This window comes from Larus michahellis, chromosome 6, assembly GCF_964199755.1.
Source record: "Larus michahellis chromosome 6, bLarMic1.1, whole genome shotgun sequence".
Lineage (NCBI taxonomy): Eukaryota > Metazoa > Chordata > Aves > Charadriiformes > Laridae > Larus > Larus michahellis.
Genome location: NC_133901.1, coordinates 68,577,078 through 68,603,657, shown reverse-complemented (window position 1 = coordinate 68,603,657; position 26,580 = coordinate 68,577,078). Strand labels below are relative to the sequence as shown.

The 26,580-nt window shown below is 38.0% G+C and overlaps 1 protein-coding gene across 8 annotated transcripts in view; it reads right to left on the bottom strand.

Annotated features, from left to right (window-relative positions):
* Positions 1 to 3,751: 3,751 nt before the first annotated feature.
* The window catches only part of PLEKHA1 (pleckstrin homology domain containing A1), a 38,976-nt gene continuing 16,147 nt past the window's right edge, over positions 3,752 to 26,580 (bottom strand). For 2 of the 8 annotated variants that reach the window (XM_074591370.1, XM_074591371.1), the window contains exons 3-13: positions 24,540 to 24,596; positions 23,035 to 23,080; positions 20,841 to 20,938; positions 17,954 to 18,085; positions 16,156 to 16,299; positions 15,138 to 15,206; positions 11,880 to 11,944; positions 10,988 to 11,051; positions 9,654 to 9,743; positions 8,456 to 8,496; positions 3,752 to 6,281 (exon numbers count right to left, since the gene is read on the bottom strand). In XM_074591370.1, the coding sequence (XP_074447471.1) occupies positions 6,056 to 6,281; positions 8,456 to 8,496; positions 9,654 to 9,743; positions 10,988 to 11,051; positions 11,880 to 11,944; positions 15,138 to 15,206; positions 16,156 to 16,299; positions 17,954 to 18,085; positions 20,841 to 20,938; positions 23,035 to 23,080; positions 24,540 to 24,596 (1,032 nt within the window). In that variant the 3' untranslated portion in view covers positions 3,752 to 6,055. Of the gene's footprint in view, positions 6,282 to 8,425; positions 8,531 to 9,653; positions 9,744 to 10,987; positions 11,052 to 11,879; positions 11,945 to 15,137; positions 15,207 to 16,155; positions 16,300 to 17,953; positions 18,086 to 20,840; positions 20,939 to 23,034; positions 23,081 to 24,539; positions 24,597 to 26,580 lie in introns of all 8 variants that reach the window. The other 6 variants (XM_074591366.1, XM_074591367.1, XM_074591369.1 and 3 more) reach the window with 5 other exon arrangements.

Below are 26,580 nucleotides of genomic sequence, written 5' to 3'. Positions count from 1 at the left end.
AGCTGTTGTTACCAGTTTGCCAGTCTTGCTTAACAGGGTGGGGTATGCTTTCTTTGATCTTCCTTTTCTGGTTGACATACCTGTAGAAGCCTTCTTATTATTCTCTGCATCCCTTGCCAAGTTCAACTCCAGCCATGCCTTGGCCTTCCAGACCCCATCCCTACACAACTGGGCAGTGCCCCACTCTTTCCCAGGACGCCTGTCCCTGCTTCCACTGCCTGGGCATTTTCTTCTTGCCCTTTAGTTTGACCAGCAGGTCTCAACTCAGCCATGACAGTCTCTGGCCTTCATTTCCTGATTTCTTACACCTGGAGACTGAGAGCTCTTGCACTGTGTGGAAAGTGTCCTTAAAGATCTGCCAGCTCTGTTCTGCTCCCTTGTCCCCAAGGGCAGTTTCCCAGGGGGTCCTATTGACTAACCTCTTGAAGAGCTGGAAGGTTGCTTTCCTAAAATTAAGGGTCTTCAGGGTCCTGACTTTACTCTTCACCTGACCCATATTCCTTAGGGCTGCGAGCTCCACCAGTGCATGATCACTGCAGCTCAGGCTGCCTCCCATCTTGTTGTCACCAATTAGCTCACTTGTATTGGTGACCATCAGGTCCTGTATCGCATCTCCTTTGGTGGGACTGTCTAGTACCTGGCTTAAGATGTTATCCTCAATGCACTCCAGGAATCTCTTGTCTTGCCTACAGCTTGTAGTGCTACTTTTCCAGCAGGTGGTTGAAGTCCTCCAGCAGGACAAGAGCCTGCACGCATGACTTCTCCTGTAGCTGGAGTAAGAAAACTTCATCAATAGGCTCCCCTTGATCAGGTGGCCTGTAGTAGACACCAACAAGGTTCCCTTTGTTGCCTCGGTCCCTAATTCTTACCCACAGGCTTTCAACCTGCTCATGGCTATTCTTGCGAGACAGTGCTTCACACTCCATCCATTTCTTGAGTTAGAGGGCAACGCGTCCACCCCTTCTTCCTCACCTGTCCCTTCTGAACAGCCTGTAGCCATTGGCAGCCACGCTCCAGTCATGAAATTCGTCCCACCAAGTTTCAGTAATGGCAACTAGGTTGTAGATTTCTAGCAGCACGGCGGCTTCCAACTCCTCCTGTTTGTTGCCCATGCTCGTGCCTTGGTGCAGAGGCACTTCAGCTGGGCTGTCAGCCATGCCACCCTGTTAGAGGAACACCCCTTAATTCCTTTGGAGCATTTCACTGGTGTATCCCTCTTGGCTCTTGACCTCAGAAGCTGCTGGCTCATCTCTATAAGACTTCAAGTGTGCTGCAGTATAGCCAGCACACCTCAGACCAGCAGGCTGAGGGCCCTTGTGAGCAGCCTGTCCCTCTAACCTTGGCATGTCATCCCACAGCTGGTCCCAGGCAAGCCTGATACTATCCACCTCCCCCTTCAAGCCTAGTTTAAACCTCTCTCAATGAGCCCCCCTAGCTCATGAGCAAAGACCCTCTTCCCCCTTTCAGAAAGGTGAGTCCCATCTGACCCCAGCAAGCCTGGTGTAGGCCATCCCATTATCAAAACCCCCAAAATTGTGTCAGTGACACCAGCCACGGAGCCATGTATTAATAGACAGGGTGCATCTCTTTAGTATCTAACTTGGTATACCAACAACCCTGCTGAAACATCAGCTCCATACTGCCACAATCAAGCTGTTTTGCAACTTAGTGATGTTATAATAAAGCTGAAAATGTCTAGTTTAAATGGAGATGGGCTAACCAAAGGTACAATTATATACACGTCATATCAACTGGCCTGTGGTGCAACGGGTTAAAATGGAAGCTTCAAGACACTCAGTGCAGTGACTCCCGTAGAAGTCGGATGTTACAGGGTAAAATGTTGGGGGCAATAGTTTGACACCAGTGTAACTGCAGATGTGGACATACCTGGAATAATTCGCAGTCAGAAGATGTCACGGTCAAACTGGAATTTGGGTAACTGTGTACAGGCTATATAAAATATCTCCTTTAATTACTGTTCTTTATCTGAAGCTTGCATACTGTTGAGACAGACCGATTAACTGCGCTGCTCCACAAAAGGGAAAAGTGGACTTGAGAAATACAGTGACTCAAGTGTGATCATACTCTGTGCTGTACAGATAGCGAGGTGCTCCCAGATGTCATAGAATCATAGAATTGTTGAGGTTGGAAGGGACCTTTAAGATCATCGAGTCCAACCTTTAGCCTACCCTGACAAGAGCCACTTCTAAACCATGTCCCTCAGTGCCCCATCTACCCTTTTTTTAAACACCTCCAGAGATGGTGAATCCACCACCTCCCTGGGCAGCCTATTCCAATGTTTAATAACCCTTTCAGTGAAAAAATGTCTCCTAATATCTAATCTAAACCTCCCCTGACATCACTTGAACCCGTTTCCCCTCGTCCTATCACTTGTCACCAGGGAGAAGAGGTTAGCCCCCATCTCTCTACAACCTCCTTTCAGGTAGTTGTAGAGGGTGATAAGGTCTCCCCTCAGCCTCCTCTTCTCCAGGCTAAACAACCCCAGCTCCCTCAGTCGTTCTTCATAAGGTTTGTCCTCCAGGCCCCTCACCAGCTTTGTAGCCCTTCTCTGGACACGCTCCAACACCTCAATGTCCCTCTTGTAGCGAGGGGCCCAAAACTGAACGCAGTACTCGAGGTGGGGCCTCACCAGTGCCGAGTACAGGGGGATGATCACTTCCCTAGTCCGGCTCACCACACTATTCCTGATACAGGCTAGGATGCTGTTGGCCTTCTTGGCCACCTGGGCACACTGCTGGCTCATATTCAGCCGGCTGTCCACCAACACTCCCAAGTCCTTTTCTGTCGAGCTGCTTTCAAGCCACTCTGCCCCAATCCTGTAGCGCTGCATGGGGTTGTTGTGACCCAAGTGCAGGACCCAGCACTTGGCCTTGTTGAACCTCATACCATTGGTCTCAGCCCATCGGTCCAGCCTGTCCAGATCCCTCTGCAGAGCCAACCTACCCTCAAGCAGATCAACACGCCCGCCCAGTTTAGTGTCATCTGCGAACTTACTGAGGGTGCATTCGATCCCTTCATCCAGATCATTGATAAAGATATTAAAGAGAACCGGCCCCAGCACCGAGCCCTGGGGGACACCACTTGTGACTGGACACCAACTGGATTTAACTCCATTTACCACCACTCTCTGGGCACGGCCATCCAGCCAGTTTTTTACCCAGCGAAGAGTACACCTGTCCAGGCCATGAGCAGCCAGTTTCTCCAGGAGAATGCTGTGGGAAACAGTGTCAAAAGCTTTGCAAAAATCCAAGTAGATAACATCCACAGCTTTTCCCTCATCCACTAAGTGGGTCACCTTATCATAGAAGGATATTTCTGAGAGAAACTTTGTTATGCAACAGTGTAATGCCAGAAAAAGACGTTACGTTTTGTTGTGGGTTGGTTTGTTTTTTTGGTTTTTTTTTTTTCCCTTTCAGACAGTGCTTGAGTATTTCCAAATGGTTAACTTGACATTACTATGCATCACCTCTTCCCTTCCATTGGTTAAAAAGAAAACTGATCGACTTCCCTTGCATAACATGTAAAAATTCCACAAAAGAAACCGAGAACTGTAAAAGAAAACCATCTCATTCTGTTTGATTTCTTTCTTAGGCTACGCAACCTGATCAGATTTGAAGAATTAAAAAGACATGATAGCCGGATAAGAGATAATCTGACCTCTTATATGCTAAAATGGAATACATTTTTCTAATAAAATATTTCACATGGTGCAAGGAAACTCATTCAGATGTTATTTTAAGTTACCCAAACTGATTTATTGACAATTTAAATGTGACATATTTACAGCACTGTTTCTAAAATAATTTAACAATTTTCATAGATTTATAAAAGTACTGATAAATAGGAGACCCTGACAATTACCAACCACAAATATTTCCCTATGCTACTGAACTACAACAGTAGTTCTTTTCTTTTTTTCTCTTTTTTTTTCCTCTTTTTGTAAGTCCCATAATGGAGCTGCTTTACCTCCACCCAATGTGTAAAATCGCCAATACCAAAATATAATAAAATGAACATGCAGTGTGAAAGCTGTACCAGAGAAGTGATTTCAGATATTAGACTACAGTAAAAATATTTCAATGCAAAGTGTCTTCCACACAGAATGTACTTGTGAAAAAATAAGCTTTTAAAGAGCTATTGTTTTATCTGTATAGAAGTTAAAACCTAACAATACTAGTTCAGACATTTACAGTAACTTCCAATTCTGTGCTAGTTTCACATATATTCTAAAGAGTCAAACAAAACCAGTAATTTACAAACACCACTGCCTTAAGACAATGGTCAGTTAGCTTATGGATAAAAAAAAAAAAAGAAGGTGCTGATATAATTTAAGGTTCTGAAATTAGATTATATTTCATTCTTATATGACACCAATTATTCTATCCTTGGATCAACAAATTATTGTGGTAAAGCCATCCATATCTCTCAAGCAGGAAGTCCGTTTGGAAGTTGGAGAGAAGATGGACTTGTATGATATGTATCTTAGGTTCCAGTAGACAAAAAAAAAATATCACAAAGCTGGACAATCTGAATCACAATAAGCAGCAGCATGAGATATTTGTGGGGTTTTGATTAAAGCAAACATTTTTCAAAAATGATGAAAAGTACACAATCTAATCCAATACTTGAAATGTAAAGGTTCTTTTCATTTGCATCACTGAAGCCCCATAACACAGTGTACACAAACAACAAATACTCATTTTTTTAAAAAACATATTGCACAGCTAGTAAGTGCAATACCAGAACACTGGTATCCCTAGCATAAGTCTTCTATTTTAAATAGCTGTTTCAAACTATGCCATTCAGAGCAACTCCAAGCCAACGTTCAAAACCATTAAGAATGGTTTGTGTACATAACTAATCCAGAAGTGTTTCAACAACGTGAGAAAAAACACAGGCACTTAAGATTATTAGTGCACCAAAAGTTATAGGCCACAATTGCATGGCTGTGAACAGTTCAGTACCAATAACAACAAAACTAAACGAGGTCTTCCACTGATCAATATAGAAACAAGAACTGTTCACAAAGCACTGATAAAAAAAAAAAAACACATTCTCAAACCAGTAATCAAACGATACGTTTGGACATCTAAGAAAAATAATTGCTGCAAAGCCTAATGTAACACAATATAAACCCTTCTTAGTTCAAAAGATCTAAAGTGTCCAAATTCCAAAGTCCAATTTCTCTTCTCCCCCCTCCAAAACACCATTCATTACATCCATTCCATTAAAATCCACATGTGCAAAAAGTTATAACCCACCTTTAGGAGTGCATTAAAAATAGGCTGACTATTCAAAATATTATTTTAGTGGAAATTTTACAGCACCATAATTAGAATTCCAAGGGAGTTCAGAATTCTTGTTCTGATAACAAATCAGCTGACACTGTTGATCCTAAACAACAGAAAAAACATTTTGTGCATTTCCTGGTATCTGAAAGTCATGGAGAGAAATAATTCTCATCTACGCCTAAAATCTTACTGTAGTTCAAAATGAAATTAAATAATCACATTTGTTGGCAGTAAGTTCTCCACAATATAGCATTAGTTGTAAATTTAGTAAGTTTGCCGGATTAGGAATGAAAAGTTGCTGGTACCTTGCTTACTTGCAGAAGTACTTTTTTGTTTTTGTCTTTTGTTTTTTTTTCCTTCTAAATTGTGCAGCTTGGCCCCTCCCTAGTAAGTGATTTACTATCAGGCTTTGAGAAAACGCATAAGGTCCATTTCTGACCCTCAGCTGAAAGGCAATAAACAAACACATTATATATACACATATGTGCACAGAAACACACACATACGTATATATACAAAAAAAGAAATCAGTGTTCCGTTTTTTTTTGTTCTCATTTCCTATAATTTTCTTTGGTTAGAAGTCCGAGCAAGGAAATTAGAGGACCGAACAAATGGATCGTTCTCCAAACACTTCCATCACTACACATCACTAACTGGAAGGCTTGCATCATCCAGATCCACAAGGCCAGGATCCTGTTCCTGAGTGCCATTTTTACTTTGGGGTTCCAAGAGGCCCCGTTCAGTCACTTTGGAAGCTGATTCTCTTGGAGCGACAACCTGGATCTTGTAGCTCCCTGGCTTGGCCTTGGTAAAAGATTCGTGAAATCCTCGCTTCTCCAAGGCAGGGTATTTGGCGTGAGGGTTTGGGACCAAAGGGCTGCCGTGAGCGGCTGTGGAATGTGAGGTGGCTGGGGCTGGGACGGCAGAACGGAGAGCATGGTTGGGTTCGGAAGAAGACTCGGTATGCTCCTAGAAAAGAAGAGCACGTGTCAGATGAAGTCATGGACGTCACGTTGGAAAGATGCAGTTTCAGATTTCACTCTCAGAAAAAAAAAAAAATCAAGGCAGAAAATACACAAAGCGAAGCATGAGCCACAGCAGCAGGAGGCAGGTGCTTTCTCAAGGCGGTCTATTATTAAATGTGAGCTTACAGCAGTATGTGACAGCAACATCAGTTTCTTCATTTGAGGAAATTAAATTCCTCAAATCAAGCTCAGCAGCTCTTTAGTCTTTATACTACAGTCCAGCAAATTGAAGCTTCTCATTTTACTGAGATGTTAAGTAACCTTGTGAAGACACACACTTTAAACGCCATTGAAAGCGACATCTCTCCAAGAGAAAAATATATTCAAACATACTCATATCCATCAGGCACCCATCCTAAATCCTGAAGTAATGAACGTTTTACTGTTCTCTCTTCTTGGGGTACCAATCTCCCCAGTTCGTTCCAGGGACCAACCAACAACAGTAACTATTTTATGCTATCAAGACTGTGTAACAATTTCCAAAGTTAACGGACCTAGAAAAGAAACTAATCTTTAAGATATTCCTTTTAATGGTCAAGTTATTTTCTTGGGTTTATTATTGTTAACTGCCATTCTGTTGACCTTTACGTAACTCTATGAGATTGATACTGTGAAAATAATTGTCCACCATTTATTTACTCATAGAAATAAATTCCCAGGCTACCTAGGAATGGTTTAGATGCCTAAAGCATAGGCACAAAGCGCCATTTTAGATGTCCTAGAATATCTAGGATATCAGGATGTGCCTGACCTACAGCCGTATCTCCAGAATAAAAAATTCCTCAGGTTCTGCATCATATCTATCAGTTCGGTAAGGATGTCTCAAATACCTAGGGATATCGAAAACAGCGCTGGATACAGTGTGAAATGATATGATCAAAATGATGTGCGATGACGCAGGGAATGCTTCCCTCTGCATGCATTAGGAGCTGCGGCTGCTGCCACTTCTGCCATCACCGGTGTTAGTACAAGAACTAAAGAAATCTGCGAACCCATGTGTGCACACAAATCAAGTCACTTTTCAGCACATTTGTTAGCAAAAAAAAATCATCAGATGTGTGTCCAAGATGCAAATATACATCCTAAATGAAATACTTATTCCACAGCAGTTTTCCAAGAGTCTTTTAGAATGCTATGGCATGAATTCTTAAATTTAATCGTAATGGATTCTGCCAAATACTACTGTATTTCTTTTTATAAATTACCTAATATTATTGGGTGAAGGAGCTGTGCAACTTTTTTTGGACTTCAGTTTTGTGTTCAATTTCAGTGAAGTATTTCACATTATTTACATTGCCTTACTTCATACCTGAGGATACTTCACTTGAAGATAAACATTTGCTTTAGGAGAAGATACGATTCAGTGATTTACCTACTGTTCTTCTTAATAATAATTTTAGTTCAACAAACAGGACAAAAGTAAGGGATACTAGGACAAGATTTCTAAAATAAACCTTTTGCTAAATTGAACTGAAGGGTACTGAGATTTTACTACCCACACTGACTGTGATTTCCGGTAAGGGTCTACGCTGCTGTATTACTCCTAAGCCGTACTGCTTTGAACAGTGTACTGATTACACATTGTAATACTTCTACCTTTGAACTACTAATTTCATGCAGAGACTTATAGGCCATGCAAATCAGGCTACAATATTATCCTTCCAACTACCAGAGTTACAACGTGCATTTTTTGTGTGCACGCATCTGTATTAGTTTGTGGGTAGCTTAAATTTAATTTTGCTTTTGCGCAGTTTCAAAAAAAATGTAAAGTAAAATGGAAATATGAACTCTCATGCAAATTAGTTTGAATACTTTCCTGTTAAAATGACATCACATAACTTACGATTCAATATATAGTATGCTTTGAAGTATAAATACATGGTTTTGCCATTTTTAATTTCCAATTATTTTAAAAGTAAGAAAAAAACAGTGCAAACCTGTAAGTGAATGATATAGTAATTTATGAGTTAGTTTTCAGTAATGGTAATGACAACAGGTAGCATTATTTTTAGTTTTTTTTACAGTGCAAATTAGTCTCTAGTCCTAGCCCTCTGTTAAGAAGGCAAGTTTACATGAGAGCCCACATACGTGCTGCATTCACCAGTTCTTGATGTATACCTCTGTATACAAGGATTCGACAGCCTTCTGGCCTGCCGCATCTGGAACACAGTGCAAAGCTAAGATTAGAGTAACCTATACTTGGGGAAAGAAGAGAAAAGAGGGAAAAAAGAAAGAAGTGATGCAGACAGTAATAGCTAGATCGCTCAGTTAGCCCCACCAAAAAAAAAAAGAAAAAGCATACAAAAAGAAAAGTTATTTGCATATTTTCATTCCCCCCAGAAGAAACAGAATTTATGATAGGAAGTTCTATTTAAAAGCATGAGGCAGCTCCCCGCTGCAAAAATAATTGAGAGCTTAGACTGAGTTAACAGTAACACAGTATCAATGCAAATTGCAGTGAAAGGCCAGATTTAAATTATCAGATTTCAGATTATGGGGGTAATGATATATTCAGCTTATTACAAAACGTCCCATAGCCAGAAAGTGAAAACCAGAGCTTGCAATATCTGAACGGTAATGTATTCCATTTGTTAAATCTGGACATACTTGGAGACACTGTGACACTACAGTAACCTTCACTATTCGCAAGTTAACGTTCTTTGTTCTGAACATCTAATACAGTTTAAATGCAAGGATGTATGAAATGTTGGCATCCACATGGCTTCACAAATATTAAGATTTGTCACAGTGCCTCAGTTCAGCAATGCTAGATGGTGTTCACACACAGTTTCCAACAGCAAAAACTAATTCATGCGAGCAGAGCTCTCTCAGAGAAGTTACTTTAAATTTGAATCTGTATCTGCATATACAGTAAGCTACCAACAACAGAGAAAGACAATTTAGTAGTGAGAATTGTTAAAAACAAATTAGAATATTGTCATCTGATTGCAAAATTCAGCAATTAGCAGAAACACCTCGCAGGAATTAGAAAGTCTCAATTCCACTTCCAAACTAGTAGCAGCATAGTGACAAAGACCATACTGAACTCAGAAGAGTTTTTCTAGGTTAGCACTTGCATTATCTACATGTTCAAGACAATACAATGCACATAAAATTACATACATGTAAGACTAAAATAAGTGCTCAATTAAAAATGCAAAATATTTTATGCCGGTCTCTATGAAAGTTCATGCAAAGATGCCACATTACTACAGAACAGGACAGAAGACAGGCGAAAGGAAAAAACAACTAGAACTTCATGTGCACAAGTGAACATCAACTAATCACATTTTCTCTGAGATTCAGAATAACATACGGAAGCTGCTGATCTTCCAGGTCCCCGCTGTGCTACAATGGCCCCAGAAATTGCTTTTATCCAACTGTGCATGTCTTCTGGACTGTCCGCCTGGATCAAACAATATACGTTATATTTAACATAATCAGCTCTCAGCTTTCCCAGTATCCTGACCATCTGCATTAAAATGACAGCCTTACCCTACTTTAATAGTCTTATTTAAAGCCACAACGACTTCCATTTCTTAACCCAGACATTTCTTAAAATCTTACCCTGAATTTACTATTATATGTATATAATGATATAAAATAATAAGCAAGAAATAAGCGTTTTTTAACTATTTGCATACCATAGACTCATTTTTTTTCTTTCAGCAAACAAAAAAATTAAAGCGTCCACAGAATTTCTTACAGGAGATCTGCTGACCCCTCTTAGCCGCCAATGACATAACTTCGGTACTTTTCAGTCACTGTTGCACTTTACATCTATGAGGCATTTACAGTAATTAAATCTACAGTTACAGTAAAATAAAAATCAGTCTCTGTTAGGGGTCAGCTGTACATTCACCTAGAACAACAATCGAAGATGCAATAGATTAACAGCGAATAGCAAGGGTATACATATCTGGGATAAAGACAGAGAAAAAGCTAAAGCTATCTCCTAATTAGGCTGCAGCTCTATTAAACTAGCACATCCCCCCAGCAAGAAACATCTGCAACATGTCAATTCTGTTCAGCTAGAAGACAGCTCATAACTCAGCGTCTGTATTAGACTGCACAGACCTTTCTGATCCTACACGAGAAACTCAAAGATTATTTCCAGACCTATGAGCATCACATTCCCACAGAGCTAGGAAAAGCAAGTCTCTGATTTGCATTATATCCAAACATTTAAAAAGATAACACGGTAAGGATGCAGTGAATAAAGTGCATAAGGATGCATATTACCAAACAGGCACTGAAATCTAAATGTTGCTGTGCTTTAGTAGATATTTTAATGTGGCAAATAACTCCAATCTGAGAACTTAATTGTTACACACAAAAAATCAGTACTTCAAAATAAAATTTTTAAATATTGAGTTGATCCTAGAGAATTTGAAGACCTGAATGGCAACAAAAATCACATTAGGATTTATTGTTTATCGCTTTGATACACTACCAACATAGCAGCTGCTGTTATGTGGAATATTTCTTATATGCATCTTTCTGAAACACAATACTGTAGTATGCAAGCTCACCTTCCCTCTGAAAATCATGGCACAGTTAAATACAACTTAAACAGCAAAACAGCAGTGTTTTTTTTGCTTTGACTATGGCAGTGTCCTGGTTTTGCCCAAAGTTTAAAAAAGAAATTACCTGTACATAAAAGGTTCGAGAAGTTGTTACAATTTCAAAGAGATTGTCTCTCATCATTATATCACTGTAAATGAAACACACACAAATACTTCAACAACCAGTACAGCTTTCTATTTTAAAAAGACTCCAAGATGTGCAGAGAACCAGAGCATTTGTTGTCTGAAGACCTTGCATTTCTTTATCACTCTACTGTTGTTTTTTTGGTAAATACCAAGTAGAAAAAGAAAACCATCTTCTCTTACTCATTTTAGCCCTAAGACTCTATCAGTGGCATGCATGCTACTGCATAATTGGAACTTTTAAAACCCTATCATGTCAAGTTTAAAAATATTTATCATTCTAGTAAAATTTCACATTTATATTTTATGTCTTTGCAAAGTATTAGTCCTAAGCCAGTAGCCTGCTGAAAACACCCACCTAATACAAATGCAATTAATTCCTTAGTATACTGCCATTTGGTGGGAGGCAAACAACAGGAGGAAGAGCGTTCTCATCTCAATTCTGACGTTTTAACATAATGTCCTCTAAAGGTTTAGAGATTATGTAAGCAGAATACAGACTCTAAAATTGCTAAATACTAAAATTGCTGCCTCAAATCAGACAGCATCCGTGCATCTCTAGCTCATGATTGCACGATACTCCTTTGTTCCACCCTTGTCCAATGCATTTACATTCTACTGAATGTTACAAGTTTGAAACACACACTAATGCAGAACCCTCAAAACCAGTTTTATGCACAAAACTACTTGCTGTCCCATAAGTAAAGAGTATCATACACGCATACATCAACTAAAGTTATTAAAGGGTTCTCCACTGTTTCCAATGAGCAGTCTAGCCATGAAAAACCAGTGTCCTACATCCCACGTAACCACATCAGTGCTTCTCTCCTCACCTTTGCTTGCATTCCTGAACTTTATGGACCTCCTTAAGTGGTATAACCCTGAGAGGTTCCTTTTCCTGGAAAAAAAAAAAAAAAGGCAAAAATATTTCAGTAGGGCATATCTAACAACTAGAATATAGTCAAAAGCCAAAGGTCAGGACAGCTGACAGCAACAGACTTATGTAAATGAGACTTTCAAGGCAGTCGCTTATGCAAAAGGTGATGTCAACCAAAGTTTAATTTGCTTTTCTAAGTATGAAACCAACCATGGCACTTGCAATGAAGAGGAGGTGAAATAAAGAAGTAAAAACCCCAAAAACATTAATTTACCTTACCATAATGGAGACAACCACCCCTGTCCCCTTCCCCTAACCAGATCAGAAAGTTGAATCTGGCTTCAAGCAGCTTATTTCAATAAAACCATAATTACATTAATTTGCTATGAAATGCTGCCATATAAGATGCCATATAAGTTAATTGTACTGCATGACATGGCTTTAAAGATTAACTGTATGCTATTCTCAATGCAATTAAGAAGAATACAAAAAAATCAATTGTACCAAAACCTGTAAAAGAGCAAGTCTTCTTAAAGCACATGAAAGTTCTATTACCTTAACAAAAATAAGTGTTACAAATCTGTCAAAGTTTCACACAACAGGAAAAAAGTGAGAACATTCAAACAAATACTTTCACTTTTGCCATGACAACGTAATGTCATACATACTATTATTTTCCTGCGGTTGTTGCAGTAAAACACAAACAAACAACAACTTATTTTACCCCCTAATGTGTTTCCTTTAAGCAATGTTATAACAGACTACTTCAGTTGGCTTCAGTTTACAGACAAAACAAAAGCTGTCAGCTCTGGAATAACTACTTTCTCTGTACCTTCTATTACATATATTTAAGAGATTTATGTTGTTAGAGTTAACAGAGAACGTCACCCAGATGTAACCACCCTCAAATGTCAGTTTTCATTAGATCACTTGTCTCTATAGCAGATCAAATGTAGGGCAATTAAAACTCGATGTTTTCAGTTATTTTGCCCCTCTTCCCCCTCTCCCCTCCCTGCTCCTCCTAGGTTCACTTATCCATTATAAGAGAGTTTTCAAAGTAATACATCAAATGTGAATTGGAGGATCATGCCTGGAATGCAGGCACCCGTTGCGGGGAAGCCCTCAGCTCAGAAATTATCGTCTTCCCACTCTGATATTGCCCTATGCTCCACCTGAAGACTGACACAGGCTCTTCCTCAAGCTGCGAAGAGGAGATCATTAAGCAGGGGGGGACAGACAGGACACCAACCAACCACAACCAAAAAATGCCCAGAAAGAATTAAAAAAAACCAAACAAACAAACAACATTTTTTTTTTTTACATTTTTCAGAGCAGAGAATTTAGATATATTTCTACAGATGCAAAACAACAGCATCTCAAGATAGCCAGTACGAGTCGTCTGAAGTACTGGTGAGCAGGCTGGCTGCCAAGACAAACTCACTTCAAGTAAGAGCCATACTTGACTGAAGACAGCAGCTACTGGGAACTGAAGTCCAACAGAGAGAAGTTTTCCAGAATTAGAAGTCTGATGCTACACTAGCTGAATATGACCGCCATGCTGTAGCCTTCTCACCCACAAAGGCACGACAAACAATCGCTATTGAACTTTTTTCCTATTTTTGTGTTACTCTCATTAGGAACAGGAGATTATGAGGGAAATGGAGATGCCACACACTGCTGAAAGAAACCATTCACCACTTGAAATCTCCAGAAGAGAACATTTTTTCCTTTTTGTGTTTGTAGGAGATAAATAAAAGTCTAATGGACATGCGGTTAAGTTGTTGCAGCTGTTTTCTTCTTGGTAGGTTGTGCTCTTGTGAAGATTTTGCTCTTTCCAGTACAGATTATAGATTAAATGTCTCTCCAACATGTATGTTTCAGACAAGGCAGATCCTGATTCTTTAAAAAAAACTATATGAAACACAGTTATCACGATTAGGTTTCCTAGCCATGGAATTCTTTGATTAACCACATATTCTCTATCCATTTAGCACTTATGTCACTGAAAAGAAGGATGACTCTTAAAATGGAAACAAAACCCTGATTTCAGTAAAAATTGTGAAGCAAGATCTACTTCCCTGTTGTCTGACAGCTGGTCAGTCCAGTACCTTCCTCAAACTGCAGCAAGGGGATATTAGCCTGAAGAATAAAGGACGCTACAAGATTTCATATTGTTCATTTCAAATAAAGTGTAAAGGAGCACGATGAAACACTAGAAGCATATGCATTTCTACCAGCTTTCTAGTATACTCTCTCAATTCTTCATTGAGTTGGAATTTACTTGTGAGAAATCTGCACTCAGATTTCATTTTAAAGTGAAAATAGAGGGTTTATTATAGGCAATGTGTCAGAATTTTGTTATTCTGACAGTTTAACAAAGACAATGATGCCAGATCAAACTCCTGCTACTGTTGTATTCCCTCATTAAAAGTAAAGCAAAAGTTCTCTTCAAAAGCAGCCTGAAATTTGGCTTCTTTACACTTTGCATCTTGCAGTTGGCCCGTAAACTCATTTTTCCTTGATTTATAATACTCTACAACTCAGACTGTATTCCTCATGAACAAACGTTCTCACGTTTAGTAAGTGTGGGATTCCTTTTTTGGGAAAACAGACCATCTCCAGTACCAGCCACTTCATTTTTAAATGAAGCCTGAAGGCACTTAACATTTAGGTCAAAATTGGTCAAATGGTTCAAGAGCGATGAGTGGAGAAGAAAGATCATGAAATGAAAACAAACTCTAAGTGTTGCTTCTGAACAGCAGAGTTCTTTGCCTGTCTCGGCTGCCCTGGTGAAACAAGTGTGTGGGAAAAGATCCCATCATTTGTAAAATAAAACATCCTATAATCCTAACTTTAAATTAAGAATTGCAAGATTACAGTTTTGCCTCTCCACATAACGATCATCTGTTTCAAGAACACAATTAGTTGTACACGAGTACAAAGCGACGTGAGATAGTAATGCAAAAGCCAGGCTGACTGTAGAACATATCCTATTACTGTTCTTCCGTGCCCTACAGACAGGTTCCCAAACAGAAGACTGAAGCTCAACTTAACAGCCACCCTATTAATTTTTGTCCTTCCCGATCATTAAAAGTTATTACAGTACAGAGCTAAGAGGTGCAGGATCAGCACAGCACATTTTTCAAATGCAAGAGTATTTCTTGAGATTTTCTTGCAACTATCACTGGAGAATAACACACATTTGGAAACTTACCAGTTCAGACTTGAAATATCCTATTGTGTTTTCATCTAATTGAAAGTATCTTCTCTTCCAGTTCTTCATCTGTTAAAGGAAAATAAATATTTTATATATAAAATAAAGATATACTTACATGTTATATATTTATATGCTAGTATTTACAATTCTTGTCTATAGTTATATGATACTGTATAATTCCTATTTGTTTATAAACACTGATCTATAATATTTATAATTTTTACATATTACATCTATTTATTTATGTGTATGTGTGTGTGTATATATATATATATGTATGTATATATAGTGCTCCAAAACAGTTCTACAAGACTCTGCCCAATTAATTTTTTTTTTTTTCTAAACTGCAAAAATTAAATATTCTGGAAGCTACTATTTTCTATCATACAAATTTTTCAACAATCTCCACTGAAACTTTAGCAAGTCAGCAGCACAAATACCCCATAAGAAATGTTAAGACAGTACAATAAAGTTTCCTAGTTTATTTTTAACTAAAAAAAAAGGCACACTACAAAAAGAATCTTCATAATCCAAGATAAAATGAGTCTCAGGATTTGTGAAGCATGCATATATCTTGCTTAATCTCAACTATCTATTCCTTCTTTTAGCAAGGCATCATCTGAGTAGTTCCACTTGTGTTAATCAGTCTGACAAGTTGTACAATTCTTCCTCTGAACTGAAAAATTAGCTTTTTCTAAACATTTTAGTGATTTAAAAAGCACGCAGACATTGAACTTCTGCCTTAATTTAGATGAAAGTCCCTGTGCACTCAGCTTTTCCGCTCCAAAACATCTCCAACAACATGACACTGAAGAAAGTAATGAAAAGAAATAACACAGACATAAATTACATGCTACTGGAGATTAAGTTTTATCTTTAGCACTACTGACAATATTAAGGATGGCTAAAGTTACTGGTAGTTATGGCTTTTTTTTATCATCTACTTGGTAAGTACAACTACCATCTTAGGACCTTTGCTCTTGATTAATGAAACACACTGATCTCAAATACTTACCACTGCTCCTTGTTTTACACAGTAGCCAGCTTTGATAATAGCATTATCTGGGGGATGCTTAGCGGTAAAATATGGAAGGTGACTTTGTGACCGTTTCAAATAATTCCTATCACCCCCTTCACTGCACTCACTGATTTCTTCTTTCTAGAAAAAAAGCAGTTAAGTTGAGAAGATTCTCAGTTTTTTTTCTAAAGGTCAAAGAATAACTATACTAGTTATACTAGGAAATAATTTTATTATCCCATGCTCACAAATCCCATTTCTCGTTTGTTTGAAAGGACAAAATATTTCAACTGATTTCTAGAGACAACTAACAAGACTCTCCAAGGGTTCTGGTTGAGTACTTGCAAGCTCCATTTAGAAACTGCAGTAAGAAAGTGCCAAATATATCAAACAATATTGACAGACACTGAATGAAGAATGTTACCGACCTATAAACAAGATATATGCACGTATTTACTGCAAACTCATAACATGACTTTAAAGGCAAAACACCAGAGGTACTACAGCAGAGAAAAAACTATTTCTAGGACCGTAAGACACATGAGAATTCACCAACTTTTTAAATGCAGTTCAGGCGTATACGTGTCATTTACATGCTATTAATCCAATCTGTACCCATTTTCAGCTCAGAAACAGATACAGGTCTATACTTTTAGCACTGCAGAGATTATTCTTCAATGAACTTGTCCAGTGTCTCAAACTCCGAAAAGTTTCTTGCATCCATGCCATCTTTTGTCAAGAAGTACCTTATATTTTATTACTCACCAAAAGAAGAACTCCTTCCCTTTGTTTCAGCTGGTTACAGCATTAACTTTGTTTAAAAGCCCATAGCTTTCAGAGTGAAAAAGAAAGTTTACACCACCCACTTCAGCCAATAGTGATTTTGTAAAGCTCTTACATCCTCCTTTAATTCTTTCTTTTGCACATGGAAGAGTACTAGCCTACTCAATTGTTCCTCATAGGGAGATCATTCCACATGGACCAATCAGCCTTCAAATCTTTCTCTGAACCTTTCCTGTTCTAGTTTTTAAGATGAGGAAAAAGCTGGAGACAGTAATCAAAGCCTGTTCAAAGACAGGATTTATACAGCAACAAAGCTGTTTTCTGGCTGTTCCTTGTTCTTTTTCTAGTAATGCCCCATATTTGTGGGGTTTTCCTCTCCTGTTACTGAACACCGAGATGATGTTTTCGTAGTGTGGCTGTAACTCTTACCTCTCACTCACGTGGAAATGGTTATTTCACAATCTAGTATCTTCTATTAAAACTAAGATTGTTTTTCCCAGAATCCCCTACATCACATTTATTTCCACTCAATTTCACTTGCTTATCGTATTTGTTCACACGCATCATTTCATAAGACCCTTCTGCAATAGTTTAATCTGCTGCCAGCCCCACTACCTCTAATAACATAGTGTATATATTAATCAGCTGACTTCATCACCTTCTTTTTTACCGACTTTTCCTGACAGCAATACCAAAGTTCTGTCTTTTTAACACCAAGAATTAATTCCACACACAAAAAGATGTTTTCAGCACACTAACTGATATGTGATTAAATCAATACTCAAATAATTCCTTATGGTCTTGTATAATTCTCTGTAATTTTATATAATGGGAATAAAATCCTCAAAAAACAAAAAAAATCAGTCAGTATCAATAAAAGGTGCACATGAAAGTATAGGTCCTCTGGGCAAGGCGAGAAGCTGACAGCTATGTAGTGGTACATAACCTATTCTCACCAGTCAAACAAAGCTTCCTCTACCAAACAATTCCACACTTGTTTTAAGGGTATTACCTGGGTAGGTGTAATGATAGGAACACCGCCAACAATTTCTGTCCTGTAAGACACTTGCTTCTTTCCACCTGGGCTTTCAGCTTGACGATTTGCATTATCCATTTGACACAGAGGATCAGACTGCTTTGGTACCTGAAAGTGGAATACGATAATTAATGTTAAAAGTTTTATGAAGACCTAAAGAAAGCCCTGATCATTATTCAAGCATTTTTAATTTGTCTTCAGCAGGATTTAACAAATGTTCTCTAATTTTAAAAGGCTAGAAATAGCTTACACAAGAGTTTGTTGCAATGGCTATGCTTTAGTCCTCAGAAGAAAACTGATACCAATAAAGACATTTCACCAGGTGTCTTGAAATCTAACAAAAAAAACCAATTCCCAGCTTTGTCTTAAGTGCTGTATTTGCTCTTGAAGAAGCACTGCTAACTTGTAGGAGAACTGGTTCTATATTTTTCACTTGCTTTCAGTTTTAGCAACAAGTGCTTTAAACCGGAGACGCCCCAGTGCCTGTAGAGCCAGCACAGTAAGGCCATAAATACAGGGCTACAGTGTTGTGGCTTTTGTCAAATAGGACGCATGAGCAGTATGACATCTGCACTCACATTCCAATAGTCGGGGTGGAGACTTTGTGAACTGCCTCCTACGTGTATCGCTAAATACTGTCCAAAATGGCTCTCCTTATTTCTAACTATGATTAACTAGGCTGGATGGGGCTCTGAGCAACCTGGCCTAGTGGGAGGTGTCTCTGCCCGTAGCAGCAGCTTTGGAACTAGATGATCTTTAAGGTCCCTTCCAAGCCAAAACCATTCTATGATTCTACAATTAGCTAATTCTCTCAAATGTGGAATGCAAGCAACCAAAACACCACAGGAATTTAATTTCCTAGTAAGTGTTTTAATCTAAAATGTTTACTCAAATTTATGAGTTCGTGCAAGTAGTAAATATCTGTAACCTAAGAAATGTACTAACTGGCTACCTAAGACATTTTCATTTATCCTTTCACCCCTAATATTAATACAGTAAATTTGAAGTGACTTCAACAAGAAGAGATCAAGAGTCTCACACCAAAATATCCTTGCCAGCAACCTCCTGGATATTTACATAGGACATCCAAATTTGCTCAGTAAGAAGGGACACGCAAGTTATCTTTACATGGTGAACGACAATGCAAGGCTGTAGCACATTCAAAACTTGAAATTGAACTAATCTAGACAAAAATCAGAGCTACTTTATAGTCTGCTGTGATTCTGGTTCCTATGCCCAGGACTGCTTGTGTCACAAAAAAAAACAGTCTGCAAAGAAGTACAAGCAGTCCTGAGAGCACAAACGTCAGCCTGGGACCGCTTCCCCCTGGCCGAGTGAAGGTGGCACTCAGCAGCTTGCCCAGCTGCAGCATCAGGCTCATTCTCTCACTTCCCCTGTCCCTTCAGCCCTGCCCAACGCCCAGCTTCGCCAGTGGAGGTAACAGGGGACTCCATTCACAGCCAAGTCTGGGGCTGAAGGACAAGCCGTGCTCCTAGTGCACATAGATCGTGGGGCCTCAGCCTTTCAAGAAATGGGGCTTGTAGCTACAGCTTTATGGGTAGGTGCTTCGGCCATCACAAACTCTGACTTCAAATGCTACAGACCAAACCCACAACCACCTGCTCATATGAACGTGTTTTCCAATAGTACTCAAATAGGTACACAATGTGCTAGACTGCAAAAATTCATAGCTATTTTGAAATTAGCAGCACTCAGAGTACTAAAAACGCAACAAATCTTGGGAAGATTACAATCTACAGCAAGTAACACTGATATGAAAATTAATAATTCAATGATCTTAATTATTTGATTAAATCACTAGCCATATTAAGTAACCTCTGAACAGATTAACAGTACAAAGCTTGTTCCTTCAAAGACAAAAAATATTAATGATTTCACCAGCCATTTGGAATGCAAGTGAAACAGGATAAATAGCTTTCAGACTAAATTCTGATTTGATGCAATTAATTCTTTATTCACTGTGTTAATTTTTGAACTGGAAACAATTCAAGCCTGGTTGTGGTGTGTCCTCCTTATGAAAAACCCAAATGGAAGGCTTTGTGTTCCTGGTTTTCTATTAGTAATTACATTTTTATAACTCCAAAGAAAGGGATACGTTTAATCAATACAAACAACTCACAGAAACATCCTTAAATAACCTAAAAATGAGACAGTTACTGACAACAAATACAAATCTGTGCACCCATGCTCAGAACCCCTTCTTTGTAAGGGTATGATCTCAAAACAGTTCACGTCAGCACTTCCCTGAAACCAGTGAGAAAACAAACCCGTAACTTCTGCCTCCTCAAAAAACTGAGGCAATACATGGGTTTTTCTATCATGTGATGACAAGCTGCCCTGGTACAAACCAGAAAAGTAATTTAACACTTATCAGAAGAATTCATTACTGTTTCTTTGAATGAATGTTACTTGAAATCAAGAGAGAGCCTTCGGAAGATGGCATGATGTGTTTGCTCATTATTTTAGTGATACCTTAAGAAATACAAACTTTTGACACCAGGCAAATACATGTGTATCTTTTTATTGCTTGCAAGCGTCTTCTGGATATTTCAATTAGTATTAAATGTGTATGGTTAATTTTAAATTACTAGAAACCATCATATGCTGTAATGAAAAAGCTAATCACATTTTTGTCCAATATCCAAAGCGAAAAGTAAAATAACCTCAAGTTTAGGGGGAGTTCTGTACAGTTTCTCCAAGTCTTGGAAAGGCAAGCCAAGATTTGTTTGTAGGGATAAAAAAAGACTACTCTAGCACAAAAACTGGAGGCAAAGGTTACATTTAAGCACCTTGAGACAGTCAACATTTGAAAGCATCGCTAAACATCAACTAAACCACTTACTGTGATTTTGGTAGCTTTGTTCAGAACATTTACCCATTCAACTAGGTCCTGCTGATCATTGGCTTGTAGAAAGTATTTTCTCATCCCTGCATTCATAACTGTTAAAAACCATTATGAAAAGTTAACAGAAAAGTTAGCAACACTGAAATTTAAGAGCAAACATAACACCATCATAAAAAGATTTAATTTCAGATGGAAAACCCAGTTGAAGTATTTAAGCTCTCTGCTGCATTTCTTTTTAGAAAGTCATCCTAAGAAACACGCATCCACTTGAAAGGCTTGCTTTATCTAAAAAAAAAACAAAACTTTTTTTTTTTAAAGCTCTCCACTTAAGCAGCACCATACAGAATTTGTTAAATTATTTTTATTACACAGAAATAAAGCCTTGAATTTTATCAGAATTTTCTACAGCTCCATTTCCCTTTTCTCTGTTTCCCCAAGTAACAAAGTTTTATACTTGGGGACTTCTACAATTTTTCCTTTTAACCCTCTGACCACTATTTATTATCTTTTGCAACAAACTCATTAATGTGACTATAGTCACTGATTTTATTTTTTTTTAAATGTGTGGAAAAATCAGTATTGATTACTACGTGTATGATGCTCAGGACCAAACAACTTTAAACTTTATTTTACTTTAGTGACTTGGCAAAGCAAGCATATTTTTAGTAAGTTTATATATCTACCTGGCAACACCTAGCATACCTTTATCCAAAAAGGACAAAAATTTTTCTGTGTAACAGTAAAAAAAAAAAAACAACCCAAAACAAAACACATGGCTAGGTTTCTCACAAACTCTAAGAACTTATCTTGAAATTAGTTTTAAGGTGAACAGTGACTAAAATCTTCCCAGAATTCTGAAGCATTGCAGCTAAAGTCTGAACAGATTTCACTGCTCTACCTGTAACACAGTAGTTCTTCAGGTCATCCCTAACAGCAAACACGTGCCAGAAACCGGTACTTTTTACTCTTCTATCATCCTTCTCCCCAGAGTGGATGGTTTGAAGCAAACATTATCAGATGTAAATATAAATTCAAAATACAGAACTGTAAAATGAGTTGACTGAAACAACAACTCCCAGTATTTAAATAAAAAGACAATAAATGTAAATTTTTCCTCCAAAGAGTATAAAAGCCGCTTTAATAAATCAGAAATATTAAAAGCTTCCAGCCATCACCTTGGATAAAAAGCCACCATTATGGCTCTTTAGAGCTGGCCCACTGACAAGAGCAACTTTACCACTGATGAAGACAAACACCTCTAGACGTGCATGTGCAGAGGAATCTGTAGATGGCACTGAACTGACACATTATGTACTGGTTTAAAATCCCTGAAGCCTTACACACAGGGTGATTTACAGAGTGCTCCAACACAGAGACTGTACAAGTCTGGCGGAGCTGCCTTCTCTGGGCCTGTACGACACTGCCCATGGCAAAGGACACCTTAACCAGTAGTTATAAACCTTTCAGGCATTTTCAGTACCTTCATTTGAGCTAAAATTCTTATGTGAAGGCAGCCATAAAGAATGGTTATGCATAAACAGAGCAGAGGCTGATTCCAGTTTCTACACATGCTTTTGTGAACGCCAATTGCTTGACAAAAAATTCTGGAATTATGGTAAATTCTGGACAAATTATTTATAAGAAAAAAAATTCTAAAAATATACCATATGGGGCTTTTATGATTAGCTAAAGTTTTATTCAAGTTTAAGCAAGTTTAAGTATCAATAAACCTAGAAGGTACCCCAAGCAAATTATTTTTCTTCGGTGCTGCAACACAGGCTGAAATTTAACATAAGAGCATTGGCTGACAGTATTTTTAGATCAATTAAATCAACTCTTATCAGTAATACAGATTAAAATAGTTAAATTACTGGTCTTCATAGCTGACAGGCATGCCATGTTTCTGAAAACATGCATCATTTTTGATTAGCTTATTAATGCCTCAAAAATTTCAAACAACTGAAAACCAGCCCTCACCCACTCCTCGTTAAGCTATAATATGAAAAGCCACAAAAAAAAAAAACTTATGAAGAAGCCGATATTTCCTTCATACTAAAGAAGAAACAGTGAATACAAGCTATTTTTAAAAACTACACTACCAGCTGTACCTAGTAACTGAACTGCAGAACATTATCTTTGTTTCGAATTTCTGAAGAACATACTTGATGCGATGCCACATGCAAGAACTTACCAAAACAGAATTCTGCCTTTGGCCTTAGCTTGGTTGCATCGCTAACCTAGTAGGGGAATTAAGATTATAAATATCACTGCGCATACAAAATATACATGAGATACCACAATTTTTTTTCTCTTTCAAGCGTCTAAATTTGAAGATTAGCAGCATAGCAAGCTTGCTAGGTATAAAGACATACAGATATAACAAAAAATACTACATAAATTTCAGTTCAAGACACGCAACATATGGTAAGATGGCAGCTTAAGCCATATGTTCCTACTACTTAAGTTTAAGGATCTATTACCAGACAAAATGTATAAATCTGAAAACACAGCACTTCTACTTGCATTCTGAAGTTCTATGTCTCAACCAAACTAAAAATTCAAGGACATTTCACGCTGTCGGGGTCATCAGTTGTATTTTGGGTCATTAACATAAAAAGAGTAATAGCCACTTTCCTTCAGGAGTCTCTAAAATGTTGCAGCGTTGGGGGAGGAGGGAAGCGGGTGTCCTGTTTTGAGAGAGGCATTGCCATTTTTCCACTGTAGAGCACTTCTATCAAGGGTGGGGGAGAAGGCAAAGCAGTCTCTCACATCAAAACATGTACTGCGTAACTAGAATAATTATGGAAATCTAGAGAGAGCCTCCACACAGGAGGCACACTTGAGCTGCCTTCAAAAATGCACACAGGTGCAAAGGCACAGGTGACCACCCCTGCTCCCATTAAAAGCGAGATACAAGATTTCTTAAAATGACAACTGGGACATTTGAGGCAAAGTAAGCATAGAAGAAGGAAGCGAGGAAGGACACAAGCAGGTCTCCACAGACATTTCTGTATTCATGATATAATCAGCATCAATGACAACTTTTACAAGAATAAAGAACAAATATAAAACAAAACATGGAAGGTGGGGACATGCAGTATGACAACAAGAAAAGCAAAGGAAGGAAGAGAAATAAGCAGAAAGACAAGAGAAGGTAAATCGTTTTTCTCCACTAATTTGTTAATACAGTATCTGCTACAAATCCAACCACAAAGACTTTCTTAGTTCACAGTTTTCTTTCAGGCGTATTTGGAAGTGAATGTATACAAAGTGTAATGAACTAAGTATTTTCCTAGAAATTTTTCTGTTCTATCTATTAAAGATTGTTATTACTTGCAGACTATCACACGCATTTCACAAACGGCCTGTCTTTTCTCCAAGACTAACAGGAATTCAAATACTCAAAGAACTGAGACATAGAGTTCAGAAATCTTAATTCCATGCAGCACAAAGAGCTGCCACTTGAAATCACAAAACAAACCTAGACAACACAGTAATTAGTCTGTTCTTATTTTAACCTGATACGATTGAAGTATTTGTAACACTTCTCTAAAATTCAGGAGTAGCACACAAGCAAAAAGCTTGCCAAGCGCTACATAACAGGCTTTTAAAATTGTCTAAAGTTGAGACCTTCAGGAGCGGTCCTTGGTAGTTGTGACCAAAATTTAGCAACAAGTGTCTTACATATTACCTTACCTTTGAAATATAGGTAAGTTTAATGACTCCAACAGGTGGAGATCCAGAGGGAAGATTCTGAAACAAATCATATGTTACAAAGTGAAACTGGTTTATTCTCATATCGTAGTCAGTGTTTACACATAAAAAGCAAATAACTCAATTCCACAAACAAAAAGAAAATCCTACGTGTTTCTATAGACAATACACAATGTATGCTCGAAACAGGATCTAAACTGCTTGTTTATTATACACACATCTGCTAATCAACTAAAACCAGAAAGACTGCTAGAAACAATACAAATAGTAATTGTTTCAGAGGTTTATGTATTTTACTAGAGGAAAAAGGATTCTTGCAGGTCTGCATCCAGGAAATCCGGAAAGAATACTTTTTCCTTAACAGATGTTGGCATTTTATATATTTTGACCAGGGCAGGCGGAAGGGACAAGAAGTGACATTCATCTATTATGTCAGATACTTCAAAGGCTGTCTCACGTATTTTTGCAAAACGGATTGAAAAATCATAGTCGTACCATTTAATATTAGAAGCTATTGCAGGGAAAGACCATGCTACTTCTTAAAGTTGCAATTAAATCTAAGTGTATTTACAATCCAAAAAGGAGCTGTTGTTGTTTTTACATCCTTGCTTAGTACACCACTCTTAACACTTACATTGCTATTCACAATCAGCTAATAGCCCAGAAACACAACATTTACCACTCTTAACACTTACATTGCTATTCACAATCAGCTAATAGCCCAGAAACACAACATTTAAAGGACTGAGCATCACAAACCATGGTTAACTTTTTTTAATAACTGTTTCTGATGAAACAGTCTTCCTAATTTTATTCCTTTAAATAAAGCATTGCTTTCCATATACTTTTTTCCATTACAATTCTTACTTTCGAAATGGCCCTTTATGTTCCAGTATCAGCACTGGAGACCCTAGGAATGGTACTGGCATCTGCTCGCTGATCCTTTCTGCGGCTAAAGCACTCTTCATTATTCCGTAGTACCTTATAAACTTCTACATGGCAAAGAGGAGCCTAATGCTACCCAGAGTCAGAAAGACAGACAAATAATTGGTTTATATTCCATTCATATTTCAAAGGTAAGAAGAGGTTTACTATAGACTGGTAACACTGAAATTTAATTTTAAAAGTCTTCCCATTCTGACCAAATAAATAAATGTAAGTTTTACTTTGTCAGAATGATTTTGATCCCAGCATACACCCATTTTATAATCTTTGTATTAGGATAATAATGGTTAATGGTGGACTTAAAAACATTATTTCTTTGAATAGCTGAACTGATTCTCACAGATAGAACTAGAGCCCTTCTATCAGCAACAAAGGGCCCAGTGAAGTTCTGCACACACCGTAGACTCATCCTACGTGAAGAGTTTCATTATTTCAAGGATTAAGAATGGTCTCCACGCAGTGGATCTATAAAAACTCTGTTGTTCTTCAAAACTAAAGCAATGGAAGAAAATCAAGAAGCTTCAATTTGCCTCTTGCAAGGCACCCTTTCATATGCCCACAAACGGTAACATTAAAAAAAAAAGACAAGAAATCCTAAATTAACAAGTCTGAGGTGTGCACTAGTCTTAAGACTTCTGAAGAATTGCAATTTCTACAGCATTTCACGTTTTTGCCCACATGCCCCGGTTATATCACAGGAGAAACTGAAAAAAAGAATTGTTTCATATCACTCATTGACATCAAATGTTTGAAGTCTCTCTTATCTCCATAAATTCTTTCTTTTTTCATCTCAGTAAGAACTGCTAAATGCTTCGGTCACAAGTCACATTCATGAAGCTGCACATCGTTTAATTTTTTTTTCCCGTTGATTCCTTTGAAGAGTAGAGTTCTATTGCATTTTAACTCTGGGCTTCCTGGCAGAATGGTTCAAGAATATTCTTCCGGCAGACACTTGTCAGATGACCTAGATCCTACACGTTCACTGTCTCTGTACCCAAACCCTAAGCAATTATCTGTTCTCCCCTATGCCTGAAAACACATTGATGCGTGTACATCGCAGAAGTAGCTTTTATATAAA